At 47.1% G+C, this 17768-nt stretch overlaps 1 protein-coding gene across 1 annotated transcript in view; it reads right to left on the reverse strand.

Annotated features, from left to right (window-relative positions):
* LOC119089388 (adenylate cyclase type 2) overlaps positions 1-17347 on the reverse strand; it is a 174001-nt gene extending 156654 nt beyond the window's left edge. The window contains exons 1-2 of the mRNA XM_037212053.1: positions 17243-17347; positions 13367-13474 (exon numbers count right to left, since the gene is read on the reverse strand). Coding sequence (XP_037067948.1) covers positions 13367-13474; positions 17243-17347 — 213 coding nt within the window. The remainder of the gene's footprint in view (positions 1-13366; positions 13475-17242) is intronic.
* Between the last annotated feature and the right edge of the window lie 421 nt (positions 17348-17768).

Here is a 17768-nt window from a genome sequence, read left to right on the forward strand (position 1 = left end):
ATCCACCCGGCTCTTTCGTCGTTGTGCAATCCATTGATAAGAGTGTCTCCTTCCGAAAAATCAACGTCTCCTGGCCGTCCAAACAAATTCAAGCTATCTGTGGCCGACGTGGTCTTCAATTTGGGGCGCCAGCCAATGGGACATTCGTGATCAAAACAGCGTCTCGTATTCAGGCCAATGCTCTCCTCCAGACCACCGACTTATGCGGCAAGAAAGTAAAAATTTATCTTCACTTCGCAAGAAACACCACCAAAGGAACCATCTTTGCACCTTAACTCCCTTTCATGACGGAGGGGGAGATTTTGGCGGAGCTCAGAGCTGACAACGTTTGTCATGTTCGACGACTGACCACGTTCCGCAACGGATAGTGTCGGGACACCAGCTTACTTGCTTTGACTTTTGCAACCACCCGCCTCCCAGAGACTCTCGCAGCCGGCCACCTTCGATGTCAAGCCAGGGTAGTCATTCCAAATCCACTCAGGTGTATCAAATGTCAACGGTTCGGACACGGCAGCAAGTTCTGCAATCAGAGTGCAAGATGCCTCAAGTGCGGTGAGCCCCCTCACGACGGGTCCACGTGCACGTCGCCTCAAAAATGTTTAAGCTGTGGAACTGCTGACCACAGCGCCAACTCTTCCCAGCGCCCGACATGGAGAACAGGATAGGAAATCTGCTCCGAAAAGACCAAGACAGGTGTATATTACCAACAAGCACGGCACACTATCGAGGCAAAAATGTCTTCGTATTCGACAAAATCACACGCGCTAACAACAAAAGCAAAGGCAGCGACAGATCGTTCACAAACAAAATCGATTCCCCAGTTACCGCCACCGAAAATTCTTGCTACGGTCAAGACTGTCTCAGTTACATCAAACACACAAACCCAGCAAAATTGTTCCCTCGAGCTCACTTTGACCACACATTCGGAAGCACAGTCCTCTGTGCCCTCCCGTATCCAGGCCAGCCGGCGTTCCAGCCCTCCGGCAACCAACGGTCTGCAGCCGGGTCCCCCTGGCCGCCACACGAACGGGCCCTTCCCTCTCCCTGCACAACACCTGGCGAAGATCGCTCCCCTCCCCCCCCCCCCCCCCTCCTGTGAGGGTGGCCATGGGCCGGCCTCGGTCCGTTTCGTTCGGCCAATTCCTATCAACCGGTGGGGATGGGTCAAACCACCATTACATATTTGTCATCTTACAGTGGAATTGTCGCAATCTTACCGTGGAGTTGTTGCGGCCTTAGTTCAAGATGGTATGAAATGAAAGCTTTTTTGCAGCATTAGCTCCCACCATTATAGCTGTGCAGGATACTTGGTTTCGTCCTGCCGGCCTATAAAAATTTAAATTGTCAAATTATTCCTTATATCGTAATGACGACACAATCGGTGAACGTCGCCAAGGTGGGGTGACGCTTTACATCAAAAATGAAATAACACACACGCACCTTCCCCTCATCACACCTCCACAGGTTGTTGCATGTTCTGTGCGACTTCATGGCCGCATCATTGATATCTGTTCTGTGTACATCCCCCCAACTTACAATAATGCAAGGTTCTCGCGGCAGCTTGATCACCTGGTCACTCACATTTAAAGCCCTTTTCATATTCTCTGCGATTTTAACGGTCACAACCCAGCTTGGAGTAACGGCGCCGAGGCTAGCACTCGCCGAGGACGTTTGGTTGAGGAGTTCATTGATATTCATGACTTGTCTCGTTAAACAAGGGAAATAACACTTTCCACCACTTACCCACTGGCACGCAAACCACAATCGGCCTGTCGCTGTGCTCTCCCTCAATAAGAACTTCCTTCGATTGGACTGTAGAAGTAGATATACACAACAGCGACCGTTTTCCAATTAAATTTTTCACTACTTTTGATTCAGCTGCTGACACAGTTTCGCGAATCATATCCCGCTGGAGCTTACGAAAAACAGACTGGGCCAAGTTTCAGGAGCTTTGTTATGTCAAACGAGATTGTTACAAATCACTAGAGCACGATGTTGACCTTATTACACATAGTGTTCATGATGCAGTGACCGCGACAATTCCAGTGACCACACCCCCATCACAAGGCATCGTAGCACTATCGTGGGCGACCAAAGTTTAAAATACTTTTGCACGTCGGAAACGTGCCTTCTACCGCCTTCGTCGCCATCATGATATACCTTACCTCTTGACCGAAATTATGGGCGTGCTCGAACCAGACGAATTTTAAGGAGTGCCAAACGTCATTCTTGACAAACATACAATTGGGAGTTGATAGCTGCTACTTCGCTAAGCAAACTATGGGAAATGGTTCGAGTACTCTCTGGAAAACGCACTTCTTTCATTTCTCACTTCGCGCAATAATAAGCAGATCACTTCGGCAACACCTCTTACCACCAATGCTCTTGCTGAAAGTCTCTCTCAGTGAAGCTCATCTGGAAATACCCAACCAGACTTCGTGGATCTTGTGCAAGTCTGGTTTCCTTTACACACTAATTTGTTTGCCTCTGATAGTACAAGAGACTGTGATTTACCATTTTCGTTTATGAAACTACAACAAGCTATAAAATCTGCCGGCATGAACATGGTGGCCGGCGATCGGTTACACGATTAGCTACACTTTTCTTTTTTCCGTAATCTTTTAGAAGAGATGCTTCATTTCATTTTGACGGTTCTTAAAGAGTTGTGGTCATCCATATCTTTCCTGACGCGTGGAGACACACCACTATCAGTCCGCTTCCAAATCCGGGGAAACGCGCCAAAGACCCATCGAATTACTGTCCCATCGCATTTACTAGTTGTCTATGAAAGCTTTTTGAGCGGATGTGGGTTAAGCAAATCTCGTGGATTGTAAAACGAAACTACATGCTTACAAAAAAATAAAAGTGGTTTTCAACAAAATATTGCCACAACAAACCACATAATCCGGTTTGAGACTGACCTTAGACGTTTCTTAAACACTGACATCACGCGACTGCTGTCTCCTAGATATTATCCGAGCCTGTGTCATGTTCTTTAAACCTGCACTTATTTTCAAGCTCTATCAGTAAGTATTCAGCAAATTTGAAATAGCGATTTTGTTTACACCCATGGTTCCAAGGCCAATAACCACACAACAATTTGGAATAATTTGCACTGACCATTACCATACAAATTGTCGGTTACCGGCCTGGCACCTCTGATGAATTATTTGCTTCTCTTCTTATTACATCCGGCACCTCTGGACCGATGGCATATCTCAATTTGGAATAATTTGCACTGAATGAATTATTTGCTCTTCTTCTCGCGTTACAGCATATTCAACAACACATCCATACAACAAGGACAATAGTGATCTGCTCACATTCGAAGGCAACTATATCGGCCAAGACTTCACTCACCACTTCTTTGTTAACATCGTCAACCTCTATCATGTATTACACGCAAGAGGCATGAACATCAAATTTTGTAGATTTCACAGCATACAGGCATGCTATTAATTTCTGTATTATTGCGAAGGCCACCGAGAGCTCATCCCGGCGCCCAATTCCCTGTTGATACCAGCGTGGAACGCGTCAATGTAAGAAAGTACCGCTGCAGGGATGTCGAACGGTGGAGACATTAAAACGCCAGATTGCTGTTTCACGCAGACCCAGCCTTGATGAAGACTATTCCTACCACCGCCTTAAACAGGATTATTTCTCGTTATACCTTCTTGGGTTTTCAACCCACATGTCTGGTGAATTCCACCAGTAGTCTCCCTTAGGACAGTCTATTCATACAGCTGTTAATTGGAAACCTTAACTTTCCTTACCAACTGCACAGCCCAAAAGGAATGCCCAGCTTGCGTGATTGTGACCACCCGGCTGTTTTGAAGCCCAGCTGGGCGGAGAACAGCGGCGGGTCGGACGCTATCGGCTGTGGTTAGCCGGCTGGTCGGACACTAAAGGCTGGGGTTAGCCGGCGGGTCGGACGCTATCGGCTGGGGTTAGCCGGCGGGTCGGACACTATCGGCTGGGGTTAGCCGGCGGGTCGGACGCTATCGGCTGGGGTTAGCCGGCGGGTCGGACACTATCGGCTGGGGTTAGCCGGCGGGTCGGACACTATCGGCTGGGGTTAGCCAGCGGGTCGGACACCATCGGCTGGGGGTAGCCGGCGGGTCGGACACCATCGGCTGGGGTTAGCCGGCACATCGAGCCCTCTGACGCAGGCGCGATGGCCCGGTCCAACCACAAGCGCCTTGAAAGGAAGGGAAGGCGTATGCTCGACTGGAAGGCCCAAGGAGAGTCGGTGCGCTCAGCTCCATATTTGCCTTTGCAAGGGACACGTCAACCATTATCCATTCACACCTGTTTGACGCAGTTTGACGAAGGCGTTCTTCTGCTGCTTGCTTCGTGGCTCTAGTTTGCTTAATTTTCGAGATATCCGACTAGTGCTGTGGCAAATGGTATGTTAAAGGTAGAAAAGCGTTCTCGTAAGGCAAAGGTAGAAAGCGTCCCCGTGAGGTCAAGGTAGAAAGCATTCCCGTACGTCGAAGGTATAAAACGTTCTGTCAAGGCAAAGGTAAGAAAGTGCTCTTAGAACGAGGGGTTATGGCTACCAAGCCAACCTTTCTCTAGACCCTGGGCATATTCACAGCTCGATCTGCGCATCGCCCGAGGCACCTGAGTACCAGCTATTGCTAAGCCCTGTTAGCGAGTGGCGCGCTTCAGTGCTGTTGGCCCTGGGGCGAGGTAAGCGTAACAGGGCTTTAACGGGCTTGCGCGTACCGAAAACAATAATTTTAGTTAAATAGGCAGCAAATGCCGGTTTACTGTTATTGCTTGCTATATTCCCTTCCACTAAGTTTTTTGAAGTTATGATAATCCTTAAGTTTCCTAAAAATGACGGTATATATGACGGTATATATAAAAATGACGGTATATATGTGTACATAATCACAGGCTAATGTTCATTGCTTATTATGTAATATTACAACAAGAATGCTGAAAAGTACAGTAGAAACAACCTATCAAGTTAATATGTTCATTCTAACCCACGCCCGGAAGGGGAGGTTGACTCACCCTACGATTTTTCGAGCACAGGTAAAAAACGAACGCTTGCAGCAACGCGAAATTGATATTACCTGTTCATCTATAAATGTAACATCCTTTCTGTGCATTTCATTCTTGACCTACCCGGACCAGTGACCTGGGTTTGATTGAACGGGTCAAACTCTAAAAAAACTTTGAGCACTCATAACTTTTTGTGGGTAACTTGAACTTGTTCAAGCTTGCCATAGTAATAGAACATGATTCCCATGTTTGCCATTTCCATAAACGATGCAAATTCATATGTATTTTTGTGTAGTTTCGGTTTGCTTATGACAACTAGCAGTAACTCACAAGCACATCCATTACATGACCATAGAGCAAGTTGTTCAGTGCATTAGCGAGGAACATTATTCACATAGATAAGACAGTAACATTAGCCTTATTCCTCCGAGAGAAAAAAAAAACAGGAGAATTGAGAGCTAGTTGGGTTGATATTTCGGCGATATGCTCTTATCAAAACGACAGCAGAATTGAATTCAAAATTGCCTGCCACTGATCCCACTCGATTTTTTAGTTTTTTTAAGCAAGCCACATTTTTTACAGAACACCAACATTTAGGGGATTAAACAAAGAGCGATTGCCAGCCATTACCACGACACAGAGCCTACCTAAGAATTAGAATGACCGGAAATACGGTTACGTGTAAACAAATTCAAATGACACCAACATTCATGGGGTCCATACTTCCCTCGATTTCAGCCTGAGCGTGGTTTGCCAAAAAGTGGTCATCGAAAGTGGTATTCTCTGCTTTGTTTTAGCGTCTAAGGCAATATAAGCTCTGTCAGAAGCACATTGTTCAAAAGGTATCGATCTTGTAGGCTACTGGTAGGCCACTTTTGAACGGTGGCCTAATCTGACCTGAACATTTTGGGAGAACAAAAATGATCGCAATGGACTGCTTATGGTCTTGACGCTTATTCCGGTGCCTTCAATATCTGTCTTGATGGGTCAACATAGATTTTATCTGCATCCATCAGAACGACCTTTTTAGCTTTCTTGACCTCTGATGACCTCATCTTTGACCTGAGGTAAAAATTTTGTGTGCATTATTTATGATATAGTGGGTGTTCACAACGATATATTTTTGTCACATACGGCGGCTGGAAGTTGGAGATCCCACTGGGGACAACAACTTTCCCTCTCCCCTGGCCGGGCGCGGTGGTCTCCGACTCCCGGCCAGGCGCAGGGAAATATATCAAATCGATCAAATGTTACAACCCTAGCATGCTAGCTTTTCAAAGCCTCTCCAATAGAAACGAGCATTGCCTCTTGGCATTCACATTACTGCAAATTTCTAGTCAGGTATAGTGATTTATGAACAGGGTGATGAATGGCAAGAGTGTAAATATAGTGTTTTCATGGCTTCGTGGCTGGCAACACGGAAAGGTGAAAATATGCCTGGTGTTCGTGATTAGTTATGATGAAAAATCATTTGACATGACTGGAATGTTCGCCAAAGAAAATATAATATTTGGAAGCTTTATTGGTTAGTCCAACCCTTAAACACGTGCTCGGGTGGGATGCAGTTTGTCCCAGCCCCGAAGGTTTTTCCGAAATGATTCCCTAGCGGTCCGGCATAGCCACGCCAGACAATGCATATATATAGGCAATCGAATATCAAATCCCTTGATATCGAAGTTACATGTATCTCACCAGATCGCTTACTTATAACAGATCAAGGTCAGACCTTGGCTCTCAGCGATGACCATTTCTGGGGAATCGCTCAATTTGGTGCGACAACACAGTGTTTAACAATGCCCTACATCTCTGAAATAGTTTCACAGGCAATGCAACGGCTTAATTTAGAACTGAACCAATTTCATCGATCTGGAGTCAAGAACAAAGTTCATACCGAGGTTGAAGCTTACCCGTTGTTGTTGTTTTGTTGTTTCTTTTTACTTGAGAGTTTTCCTTATGGATAATTTCCTTATGCTCATTTCGAATGTATTAACCATAGCGACCGGAACGGACATGTTTCATGACTTCTCAAAGGTCACATTAGGACAGGGACCTAAGGAAGCGTAATCCATGACGCATATTTAAATGAAAATAGCAGCAATTTTGTAGCTTTTTGGCACCTTGGCTTTTTTGGTAAAACAAGCTTACTGGCCTTGAATGAACACCACTAACGTTTTGCTTAGAACGGGTATCCACGTTCACGACGGTAGCGTGAGGAGGTCTGGGGGCCCAGAGGTCTGGACGACGGTATGAAGCCTTTTCCAGCTATCTTAGTTTTTGAGATCTCAGTAAGGTCAAATTGACTCCCACCCGCGCGAGGGGCATTCAACCGGCCATCCGAGTGTATATTAAAGGGAATGCTCCACATTTGAAGATATTTAAACAAGCATCAGATATGAGGAAGATAACTCACATATGGCGATTGATATACTTTTAAGTGGAAAAACTGTTCTACACAGTGAAGTTTCTTTGTTTAGGAAATGTGCTCCTCGATACGTCACCGTTTAATAACGTCAAAGTACCTTGCACGGCTTTGAGAGTTAACTGATAGCCGTTACGCCTGGAAAACGTGCTCACCATCCGATATGAACAACTCGACAGGTATAACCTTCTTGGCCTTGATCGTCGCATGGCCAATGAAATGAAAGGATCTGAATAGCGTCATAGATGACTGGGTGACCTTGAAATAGTCTCTCTTACATAGCTTGCACATATTCGCGGGCGTTTAGCTCAGAAACCAGAAGGGCTTAGGTCTTAAGAAGGACATGGCTGTGAACTGCACGTAATTATCTTTAGAATGACCAGTTCAGTTCAAAACCACGTGCAGATGTGGAGCACTCCCTTTAAAATACGTTTGATAGCTTGATTGTCTGTCTCATCTATTTCAGTCGCCTGCCTCACGTTTCCCAAGTGGCAAAAGCACTACTACCGCTAGGGATGAAACGACGCGTGCTGCCCACACCCCTGACATTATCACATGACCTTCACTGGACAAGACTGGCTGCACCTGACAACAGACGTGAGACATTTGTGGCGCGTAAACACCGAAACCAGCCAGCCAGATGTTTTTTTTTTTCGCATCAGCACGCGTCGATCAGCATATCACGGCAAAACTGCGATCAGCGACAAAACTGATGGCAAGAGCTACCTAGCATTAACAGCAATAGGGACGGTCTGGTGCACTGGTAGCGGTTCATAAGGTACTAACTTGCGATGTAGCTGCACCAATTACCAACGGTGGACTGGCTTCCATCTGACGTGGGGTAAACGGGTGTTCAGCATTTACTTGATCACACAGCGCGGTCGCCCATCTTGAGATGGAAGGGTCTCGTTATCCTTTATCTTCCGCACGTTTAACGTATGCCAAGTATCAGTGGCTCACGGAGCTTTCCAACATTTGGATGCCACATGTTGCGTTCTTCTGTTCCCCACGGCAAGGTTTGTAGCTAGCTGATAACGGCTGAAAACTTTTAACCGTCCACGACCGAATCTGGATCAAAGTTCTCGGAAGACGGTGGCTGCTGCTGCACATTTTAACTCTGCCGACAGCCAATGGTGTTGGAAATGGCCGACTCTTTAGCTGGCTGGGACACGGCAGAGTGCAGCTTCTCCAGCCCGGCGGTACCAGCAGCCCGGGAGCCCGCTGCTAGGGGGATGCTGTGAGGTTGAGTTTTGCACCTGAACATTGAGCGTAATCTGAGAGACGCACGTGTAGCGTCCAGTCACAACTTATTTTCATAGGCGCACCGCTGCCGTTTGAGTAAAGGTCCGATGTATTACACATATTGAAGAGCTGCTGTCCCATGTCGGGAAGGACAAGTCTCAGTAAATGAAGAGACGGCCTACAGGAAGACACTGTTGCAGCGCTCGCGCCAGGGGTAGTACCTGTAATGTTCCCCCGGGTCGCCCAGTAATAGCCATTCATTTGGAGAATACAACGATCAGCCCCGTGTGATTATCACTGTTGATGGAGAAGTTGCCCCGGTCCACCAGATGAGAATAACATCTTTAAAGCTGACACTATTCTCCTGTCTGCGCGATCCATGTTACAGGAATAAGTTAACGCTGGATCATTTCACGACAATGCGCCGAAGTATAACACAGCACCTCCTTCAAGTGCCACTGGGGCATGTCTATGGCGTAATCTAAGGCCCTAAATGCGACTCAGTCTCAGAGACGTGCGGCATAGTGGTAACGAGGTAGCAGTAAAGAAAAATGCGGAATGACGCCACGGACCGTACATTTTATCTACCTACAGGGGTGAAAGTGTCTTTTCTGTCACCAACGAATTTTGGAACCGTCTGAATTGTCACCTGGGGTCAAATGTTTCAGCAATCATTGCAATACAAATGACAATTGCAATTCAAGTGCAATTTAAATGACATGGATATGAGGCGTGTGAAACATTTATACCAATCTTTCTGTAATCGTAGTTATAGACCATTTACAACATCTGGCCTTGGCTCTAAGCTGTGGAACGACATTACGGTTTCATGTTTTCCAAGAGCAACTGATATCTCTGTATCAAAAACCATCGTTAAGAACATCATCTGCAAGCATTTCGCGAATACATATTGACGTAACCGACATATTTGAAGATATTGCAATCCTTTGCACTGCACATATTCAAAGCACTTCATGTTTAACCTACTTTATGTTTCATAATCACGTTCTGATATAGTTAAAGTCATGCACATGTACCCAAATTCACGGCGCTGGCTCCGGGAGTCCTCTCAGCAACAAGCTCCGCTTACCTGGGTGGACTCCCTGGACATCCAGCTCAAAACCCAGCACAAAAATGACCAGGAATTACCCCTCCGACTTGTGTGACTGTACAACCCTTACTAAGACGGTGAATTGGGTGGTTGTAGCTTATTGGGCGTTTAAAGCGGGCTGTCATTAGCTGACTTTGGCTAATGACTACTTTAATCCTTCTCAGGTGTGATTTTTCCTTGCCTATTACATAACACAATTCCTTCGGGTCTGCACCACCTCTTCGCCTGCTTCTTTACGTTTGTTTCGTCTTCCTAGCTGGGCGTGCCGCGACTTGATTTTATGTTTTCTGGTGTTAACGTACGGTTTATTGCGTCGCTGGGATTGAGGGAGCGGCACTCCTGGTTACCTGTTCTTGGGTTACGGCATAAAAATACATTTATAAATGCAATAAACCACAAAAAATAAAGGCAAATTAAGTGCAATGCGGTATAACTATCAAACATTTTCGTTTCGGGAGTTCACTTCCACTACAGTGTTATTTCCTGGCCATCAAGCATTGGATGAAGGTTAAAGCTAACCTAACAGAGCTATCAGATACAGGCATTCTTAACATGACCAGCCTGAACGCGTGTAGTTTCCTATTCAGTTGTGGGGGGACGGGGGGGGGGGCGGGATTGTGCCTCCTAACCAGGTGCAGGCTTCGGACATACAGCTTCAGTTTAGTTCCCTAAACGCATCTCATCATCCTTTTCCGCCTGTCTCTGTCGCGCCGTTTGCGTTTCCTGCCACCTTCCTTTGTGTGAGCCACCCCAGCGGGATTAACCGGCAGTGCCCCACATGAGCCCGCTGAGGAAATTGCTCAGTTTGTATAAAGATCTAAGTTACGCTTAGGTGTGTGGTACTTGTGCATAATGCATGATGGGCCTAAAGGCCCTGGGATTATCTGGCTGCTAAATGGCTATTTTGTATCTATGTTTATAGTTTGCTGTACTGTTGCAGAAACCGGTACGATGATGCATGAACATCCTTGGCATGAATGCAGCTTTGTGTAGTGCTAGATCCGCTAGATTTGCACGCATATGCCAGGAGCTGCTTCTTCGCCGCGTTGCAAGTCAGAGAATAGGTGTGGCCGCTACACCAGGGATGCAGTTTTTTATTTCAGTTGCCACGTTTATCCATTATTTTTCATCCATCATAATTGAGGGGCTCGACCCCAAAAAACTGACTTAAAGAAATTGCACCTCTGCCGCCAGCTCCGAACAGCTGTGTCAAATAAGCTTTAATCAGGATAGTTGTTAGCAGATGCCACAAACATGTTGCAAACTGCACTATATCAGCACTGACATAGTACAGTTTGTGGCATGTTTGTTGCACCTGCTAACAACTATCCTGATAAAAGCCACTAGGTTTGGCAGCATTTTATGGCTCAACTTGCTCATACAGCGAAATGTGAACGGTTCGACATGTGCTCACTCTGCAAGCGTTAACGAGTACATGCTAATACCACGCTTTGAGTTTTGTCGAGCTGGGAAAATCTGCTGCAGTGTGGTCTTGCCTTTTGAAAATTGCTTTCATTTTTGCAATTTTTCCACCACTTGGTTCGCAAAAGCATTAGCTTTTGCCACTGATCATATCCGATCAATCAGAGCCTTTTTCATTTCTGTCTAGCTGTACCGAAAACGGTTGCAAATCATATCCCTTGCGAAAGTTTTTAAAAACTTCAGAATTGGAAGTCCCGTTTCGCGATTACTGCATAGTGTGGCTGTTAAATGGGCCCACTATCACTGATGATACAGATGACTTTGCTAACGAGGTCATTGACCGTTTTGAAACATACGACGAATGGACATATAGTAATTTCAGTGTGCTCAGAATAAAAGTCTAGACTGAGTATGACAAAATAAAAAAATCGTAAAAAGACAGTGGCCGGTGGGCAAGCTATCTGTCATGCTTTCGGTGATAGTACACAACATAGTCTGACGCCCCTTCACGACTGTTGTGTCATTGTCGATCTTACAAATAAATATGTTGAGACTTGGTGTTTATTTTTTGTGAATAAAAAGCTGTACCCAAATGCCACCATTATCATGATTGTCCCTATTAACACGCGCAGACAGCTGACCGGGTGTGACAGCAGACAGCTGACTTCCTGCAAGCGGCAAAACTGCTGGTCTTCACTTTCCTGACCTGCCACCAGCGCGGCTGTATGTTCACTGACCTTCTCCTGGACATTCGCCTGGTTTGCGCCGAGCCAGATTTGAACCAGACGCGTGGTGCATCGAAATCCATATACGTAGTTTCCGGTGAGCTAGGCCAGCGCACGAGCCGACAATGTTAAGGTCTAAATCCAAGTTGGTAAGAAAGTAATTTCTGAACACTGGTTCGTTTTTTATCTACCTGAATTTCAGCTCAACTTCACATATCATGGTTACCGATATTACCGATGTGAAGGCCGGGAGGGCACAACTCTCCCATCAGCGCGAAGCGCGAGGGACGACAGTTACGTACGGTCGATTAAAAGGCATTCGGCATTCATACATTGTCCTGAAAATCCCTCGAGAATGTCTAAATGACTGGTCTTAAGGCCGGAACGAATAGACTCCAGGCAACGGTACCAGCTTCTCACAAAGCGTGCCGACCGCGCCCGGCCATTTTACACCAGCCGGCGGCTCATGGTGTGTCGCCCTCGTCCACAAGTTACAATTCGAATTGCTACTGATCGAGAGGAGAATATCATCTCTATTTCGTTAAAAAAATCGGCTTTTAGAAAACTGGAGACACCAACTGTCTTGAGAAAATTAGATCAATAGTCAAACTAGATAAATGCGTGGACTTAACGGACCTTCAACGTCATATTGACCCACAGTTGTAAAAAATTTAGGTCCTAATCTTTCAATGTTTCTTTTTTTTCTAAAGATGACGCTCTGCAAATTGTTCTTAATGGGGCAAGATGAAAGGTAGAGCCCTTAACGTCATCGCGTATTTTCATGTGATCGTATTTTCATGATGAGCGGGAAACTAACAGAATCGTGCTAAGTAGGTTTAATCGACCGATACTAGAATGGCCTATAAGCCCAGGTTTGCGTCGGTGTGAGTTCAGACTTATTTTGCTGAGATATCGACTTTGAATAGACCAGAGGTGCTGGTTAAACAACGCTTACTCGTGAATTGTTATAACTGGCACAATGTTTACACTGGTTACACGTTGGTTAAAAGCGTCGGTTGCGTTTGTCACTCATGATCATAAGCGCAGCTTGAAATGTCGGGTACTGTCCATATATTAATGTTTGAGCAATGACGTGATTTTACCAGTGCCTCTTGATACATTGAAGGGGATGGCATAATAGCACTGAACTCATAATATATTCACAGCAGAGACACGTCGTCGTCAAATCTGAAGTGAGTGTCGTGTTAAAATGACTTTTCGCCGCCTCCTCCCGTGGAATGGCCCCACCGTCAATGCTCCAGAATGAGCTAGTGATCTTCTGTTCTATCTTTTATGGTGATTTTCTAGTGATCTAGCAAGTGATCTTCTTTTATTAGAAACTTCGCCGCGTCCAATCGAGTTCTCCTGACGTCTGAGTTCGACGAGCTCGCGCGAGTGCCGTTCTTGACACCCAAACGTGCTAGTGCCGCTTACCTGGTGTTCCCGCTCGCATTCCAGCTTGACTCGCGAGTCAATGCAGCGTCTGGTGCCCAGCAGCGCCGCCATGTGGCCAGAGCGGGTCATGTGGCGGTAGTAGTGACCCTACGCCGTGGGCGCAGGTCAACAGCACTGCGTCCACCAGAACCTGACGCGGAGACGTCGCCGGTGAGAGACATCGAACGCCCGAACAACGCCGCTTGACGGCACAGGTATTTTGCACCCCCAGGCAGAAGCATTCTCCAGAGCTAACATGTCCAGCTCGCCGACTCTCTATATGTAGTGAGAGATGACACTCTGTGATTGGAAACCAGACTGATTACAATACTTTTGCGGAAGAAATGGCACCCGGATAGAATGTTATTCTGTTATGTCATGCATTCCTCTCCAAGGATGTGGCTCATGCGCCAAACAGCAATGTGGTATCAACACTTAAGGACATCCCAACCAAGCCGGCTAAAAAATAGCAAAAGCGTGACTAGAAAACCGGAATCCCCCCCGCCCCCAGTCGGCGAGAGCGAGCACGAAAGCGACCCATCCTGTCATTGCCCCTCCCTGCGTAGTTCTCCTCGATCCGTAACCTAAGCGGCGACAACGCACGGTCCGCTAGCGCTTGGACGTTTCCATACGCATCTCTCGCGGCGAGGGACTTGTCTGACCACCGCCGATCGTCGGGGCTGCCTCCAGGCCTCCTTCGAGAGCAGCGCGCCGCCTCTCGCGTCCGCTCCCCTCACCGCATCGATTGCAGTTCGCTGCTTACTGCATTAACAGCGCCGAACGGACCGCTGCATGCTCAGTCTAACATTATCTATCCATACATTTGGGAGCCGCAAACGGGCCGGTCCGCGGCTCGGGCCAGACGCGTGTGCCGTGTGTGCCGGGTGAAGAGCGCAGTCGAAAAACAGGCTACGAGGAAACGGATTTTAATGGCTTCAAGTCAAAACAGGCTATCCATACACTGCATCTAGCTGTGTGGTAGAGCATTTAAAGCCAAGCGAGTGAAACAGGTCCCCGCTCAAAGGTTCACACCCAATGGCGCTGCATCACGGGACCTACACGCCAGACCACAAAAACCTTCGGTGTATTGAGGCGGCAACACTTGAGGCGGTAACACTGATTTTCCATAACCGTAGAAAATTGAATAATGGATCGTTTGGCATTGAAAATTTAGCTGTACCTCGTAAGGTTGCTGACCTATGGCAGGTCCAATTCAGGCTATGGATTCCGCGAAGTCATTTTCCAGGGAATCGTTCAATCTGATGGAAAAACGAAGTGTTAGACGGGGCCATAATTTCTGAGATGCTTTCTCAGGCAACACAACAATTGAATGAACAAATTCCATTGACCCAAGGTCAGTTTTGAAGGTCAGACCAAGGTCAAAGTCAATCTGCTTTATTATTCTAGGGCTTGCTGTATGTGGTAGTTTCTGGTGCTCAATTCGAATCTATGGATGACAGGAACCGTATTATGCATCCTCCATACATTTCTCAAAGGTCAGAACAGGTCACTGACCTAAAATGACGCAGGTCAACATCTTTGTCCTTTTTTAGGAGCATACTGCCAAGCATAATCTTAGTCGCTTATGCAACTGCAAACCTCAAAGCAGTCTTGTAGGATTTTGGTCATTATGATCTTCGAAGGATCAAACAATGTCACGCACCTTAAATGATCATGTAACCGTTTACTCAGAACAGGGATCTAGGTTCTGGGGCACTTTGCAGACCAAGCTGGAGATTGACCTTTTTACCTTATTTGACCATAAGGTTACAACCTAGAGGCCTCACACTTTGACATAGTTGAGTTCACGTACAAGTCAACTCACCCGGTGAATTTGGTGTCTCTAGCTCCCTTAGTTCCTGAGATCTTAGGAAAGTCAAAGTGACCCCCACCCCAGCGGCAAATCTTATGTGGCAAAACATATTATATGTTCAATGCCTGAGTGTCTGAACAGTACAACTTTAAACGGGTCGCGTTTCCTTTTGCCAAAACTGCATGAAACTGCAGTCAAAGGGTTCAATGGTGAAGTTTTGAAGGCATCGTGACCTAGCCAAATCGGGCCCGGTCACCCAAGTTGAAAATGCTGACAAAATGAAGCTGTCCAAGCAAGATTCGTTCTTGAATACATGCATTCACGCATAACTCTCCCCGTATCGGTAACTTAAGTGCTATGGCGCCAGATAACTGAACAAAAGTCCCAGAGCCTGCGTTTATGTAGTGCATCAATGGTGACCTACGGCAACTGGCCGAAAGAGAAAGCTCGTCGTGTATAGCCGTAGCCCGGCATGGAAAAGTACGTGAAAAACGTTAAATTTTACTAGCAAAATATGCCCTACTAACGTTACCTTAATTGAGGAGGACTTCAACCAACATTCCATGAAAGTAAAGTAACCAGCGTCACTTTAGATTTAAACTTTGCATCAAATTCCTAATACAAGTTGCGTGACAATTTGGGAGATCTCATACTAACAACGTTCAGTATTCAATATATCAGAAAAACTGGTTAGGTGACGCTATCAAGAAAGTATTGGCTATATTGACACAACTCGACGTTTCAACGCTGTGCTCATGGCCACGGGTGGACACAGTTAAGCCAAATACTACGTTTTAAGACATAAAACGTGAATCCAAAAAAGCTCCGTATCTCTGCATACACTGTCACTGAAAATGTGTCAAGATGAAAATACTTAAATACCATCCAAGCTTTCGTATCCCGCCACGTGATACAAGGTCCCACACTTAGGGCCGTACGAACACAGGCGGCTGAGCCGGAGCGTTTCAATGTACAGTACCAAGTATGAGAGCTACAAACTTACTCGAAACACTAGACACCACGAACATTGCACGAAACCTCACGAGCATCCCAGTTGCTCAGGGCCATCACGTCTTAGCACCCATGCATAGCATTGTTTTACCACGGAGAGAGTGGGCGCTTTTGGATAAACTACGCTCGCGCTACTTCGGGTTGGAAGATACACACACCTCTCCCGGCGTTTGCGACACAAGAACCACCTTTCGCAGCTTTTTTAGTCACGGACCGTATATTAGTAGCCATGGGGGTGTGTTGAGTTGTAATGTAATATGCTACGTTGAAACTTATCGTTCATTTAAAACGGTGGGTCATTGGGCAAAAAATAGTTGTTATGTATCTTCCAGCTGGCAATACCTCAAATAAGGTGTCGATGACTGGGGTCGGCAATTGTTCTCGCTGGGTGTTCCAAAGTGAAATAAATATTCACGCCGGGGAAGAAATGCCCTCGTTCTCTGTGGTATTGTGCTGCTCTCTCTCCCGCTCTGCGCAGTCAGGCCGCTCGCCAGTCACGTGCGTCGCTTACATAACAAACCCAAACAACCGCTTGCTGTTACTGGACGCGCATCAAACGGAGTGCCTGAACGAAGCTCATTTGCCCCACGTCTGCTGTCAGCTTGCGAAGATAAAGTGATGCTCTTCCGGAGCAAAGGAGCTGCCCACGGTCTATGTTTTCCTGCGTTTCGCCTCATTCGCCTCCTCTGGTGGCCCTACCCAAACATTGTAATGCAAAATTTACCTGCATCCCGCTTGCGGCAACAACGACACTCACCTTACACAAATGTTCAGAAAAAAAATCCTCAGGCCAAATGCTGACCCCTGATTTTGGCTTTGAACGGACAGACTCCTTCAGTGTATACAAAATGACCAAACGAAATAATGGGTATATTTACCCACGCCCCCAATTCCGCTCTCCCGCAACGATTGGTCGATGCCCTCCAGCGATGCTTTCCCTCCTCTCACCACCACTAATCTGCTGGCGCCAGCCTGTGGTAGCACCGGCTTCCGCTGCCTTGCCGCCAATGACCTGCTGATACGCTGTGGTGACACCTCTCTCCGTGACTGACCTGTTGGTGCCCGACAGTCGTGTGTTCGACCAGCCGAAAGCCGACGTAGACGAGCGAGGTGAGCAGCGCCTGGCCGCAGACCAGCGGGTCCGGCCCAGGCGTCATGGTGAGGTGCACCAGCACCAGCAGACAGGCGGGCGGCAGCAGCTGCGGCGACGGCGCGGCACCAGCCCACAGCAGCAGCACCAGCGCTGCCAGCACGGCCGCGTGCGACGCCAGGTTGTAGGCCAGCACGGCGGCGGCCGACGGCTGGCGCAGCAGGCAGCCGCAGCCGGAGAGGGCCAGCAGCAGGCCGCCCAGCGCCAGCAGCGTGGGCAGCAGTGTGCCGTCGCCGGCCGTGCCCTGCCGAACGGCCGCTCGGTCATCCGAAGCCGAGTGCGTGCTGAGACTTTCGGAGCCGAAGGACTTCCGGGGCGTCTGGACGATGTGGGACGGATGGGGAGCCTGCGCTCTGGATGTTCTAAGTTGTCATGAAAAAACTTATCAATTATATATATATATATATATATATATATGCAGACCAGCT

Source organism: Pollicipes pollicipes, unplaced genomic scaffold (genome assembly GCF_011947565.3).
Source record: "Pollicipes pollicipes isolate AB1234 unplaced genomic scaffold, Ppol_2.1 Scaffold_3087;HRSCAF=3621_pilon_pilon_pilon, whole genome shotgun sequence".
NCBI classification, from domain to species: domain Eukaryota; kingdom Metazoa; phylum Arthropoda; class Thecostraca; order Pollicipedomorpha; family Pollicipedidae; genus Pollicipes; species Pollicipes pollicipes.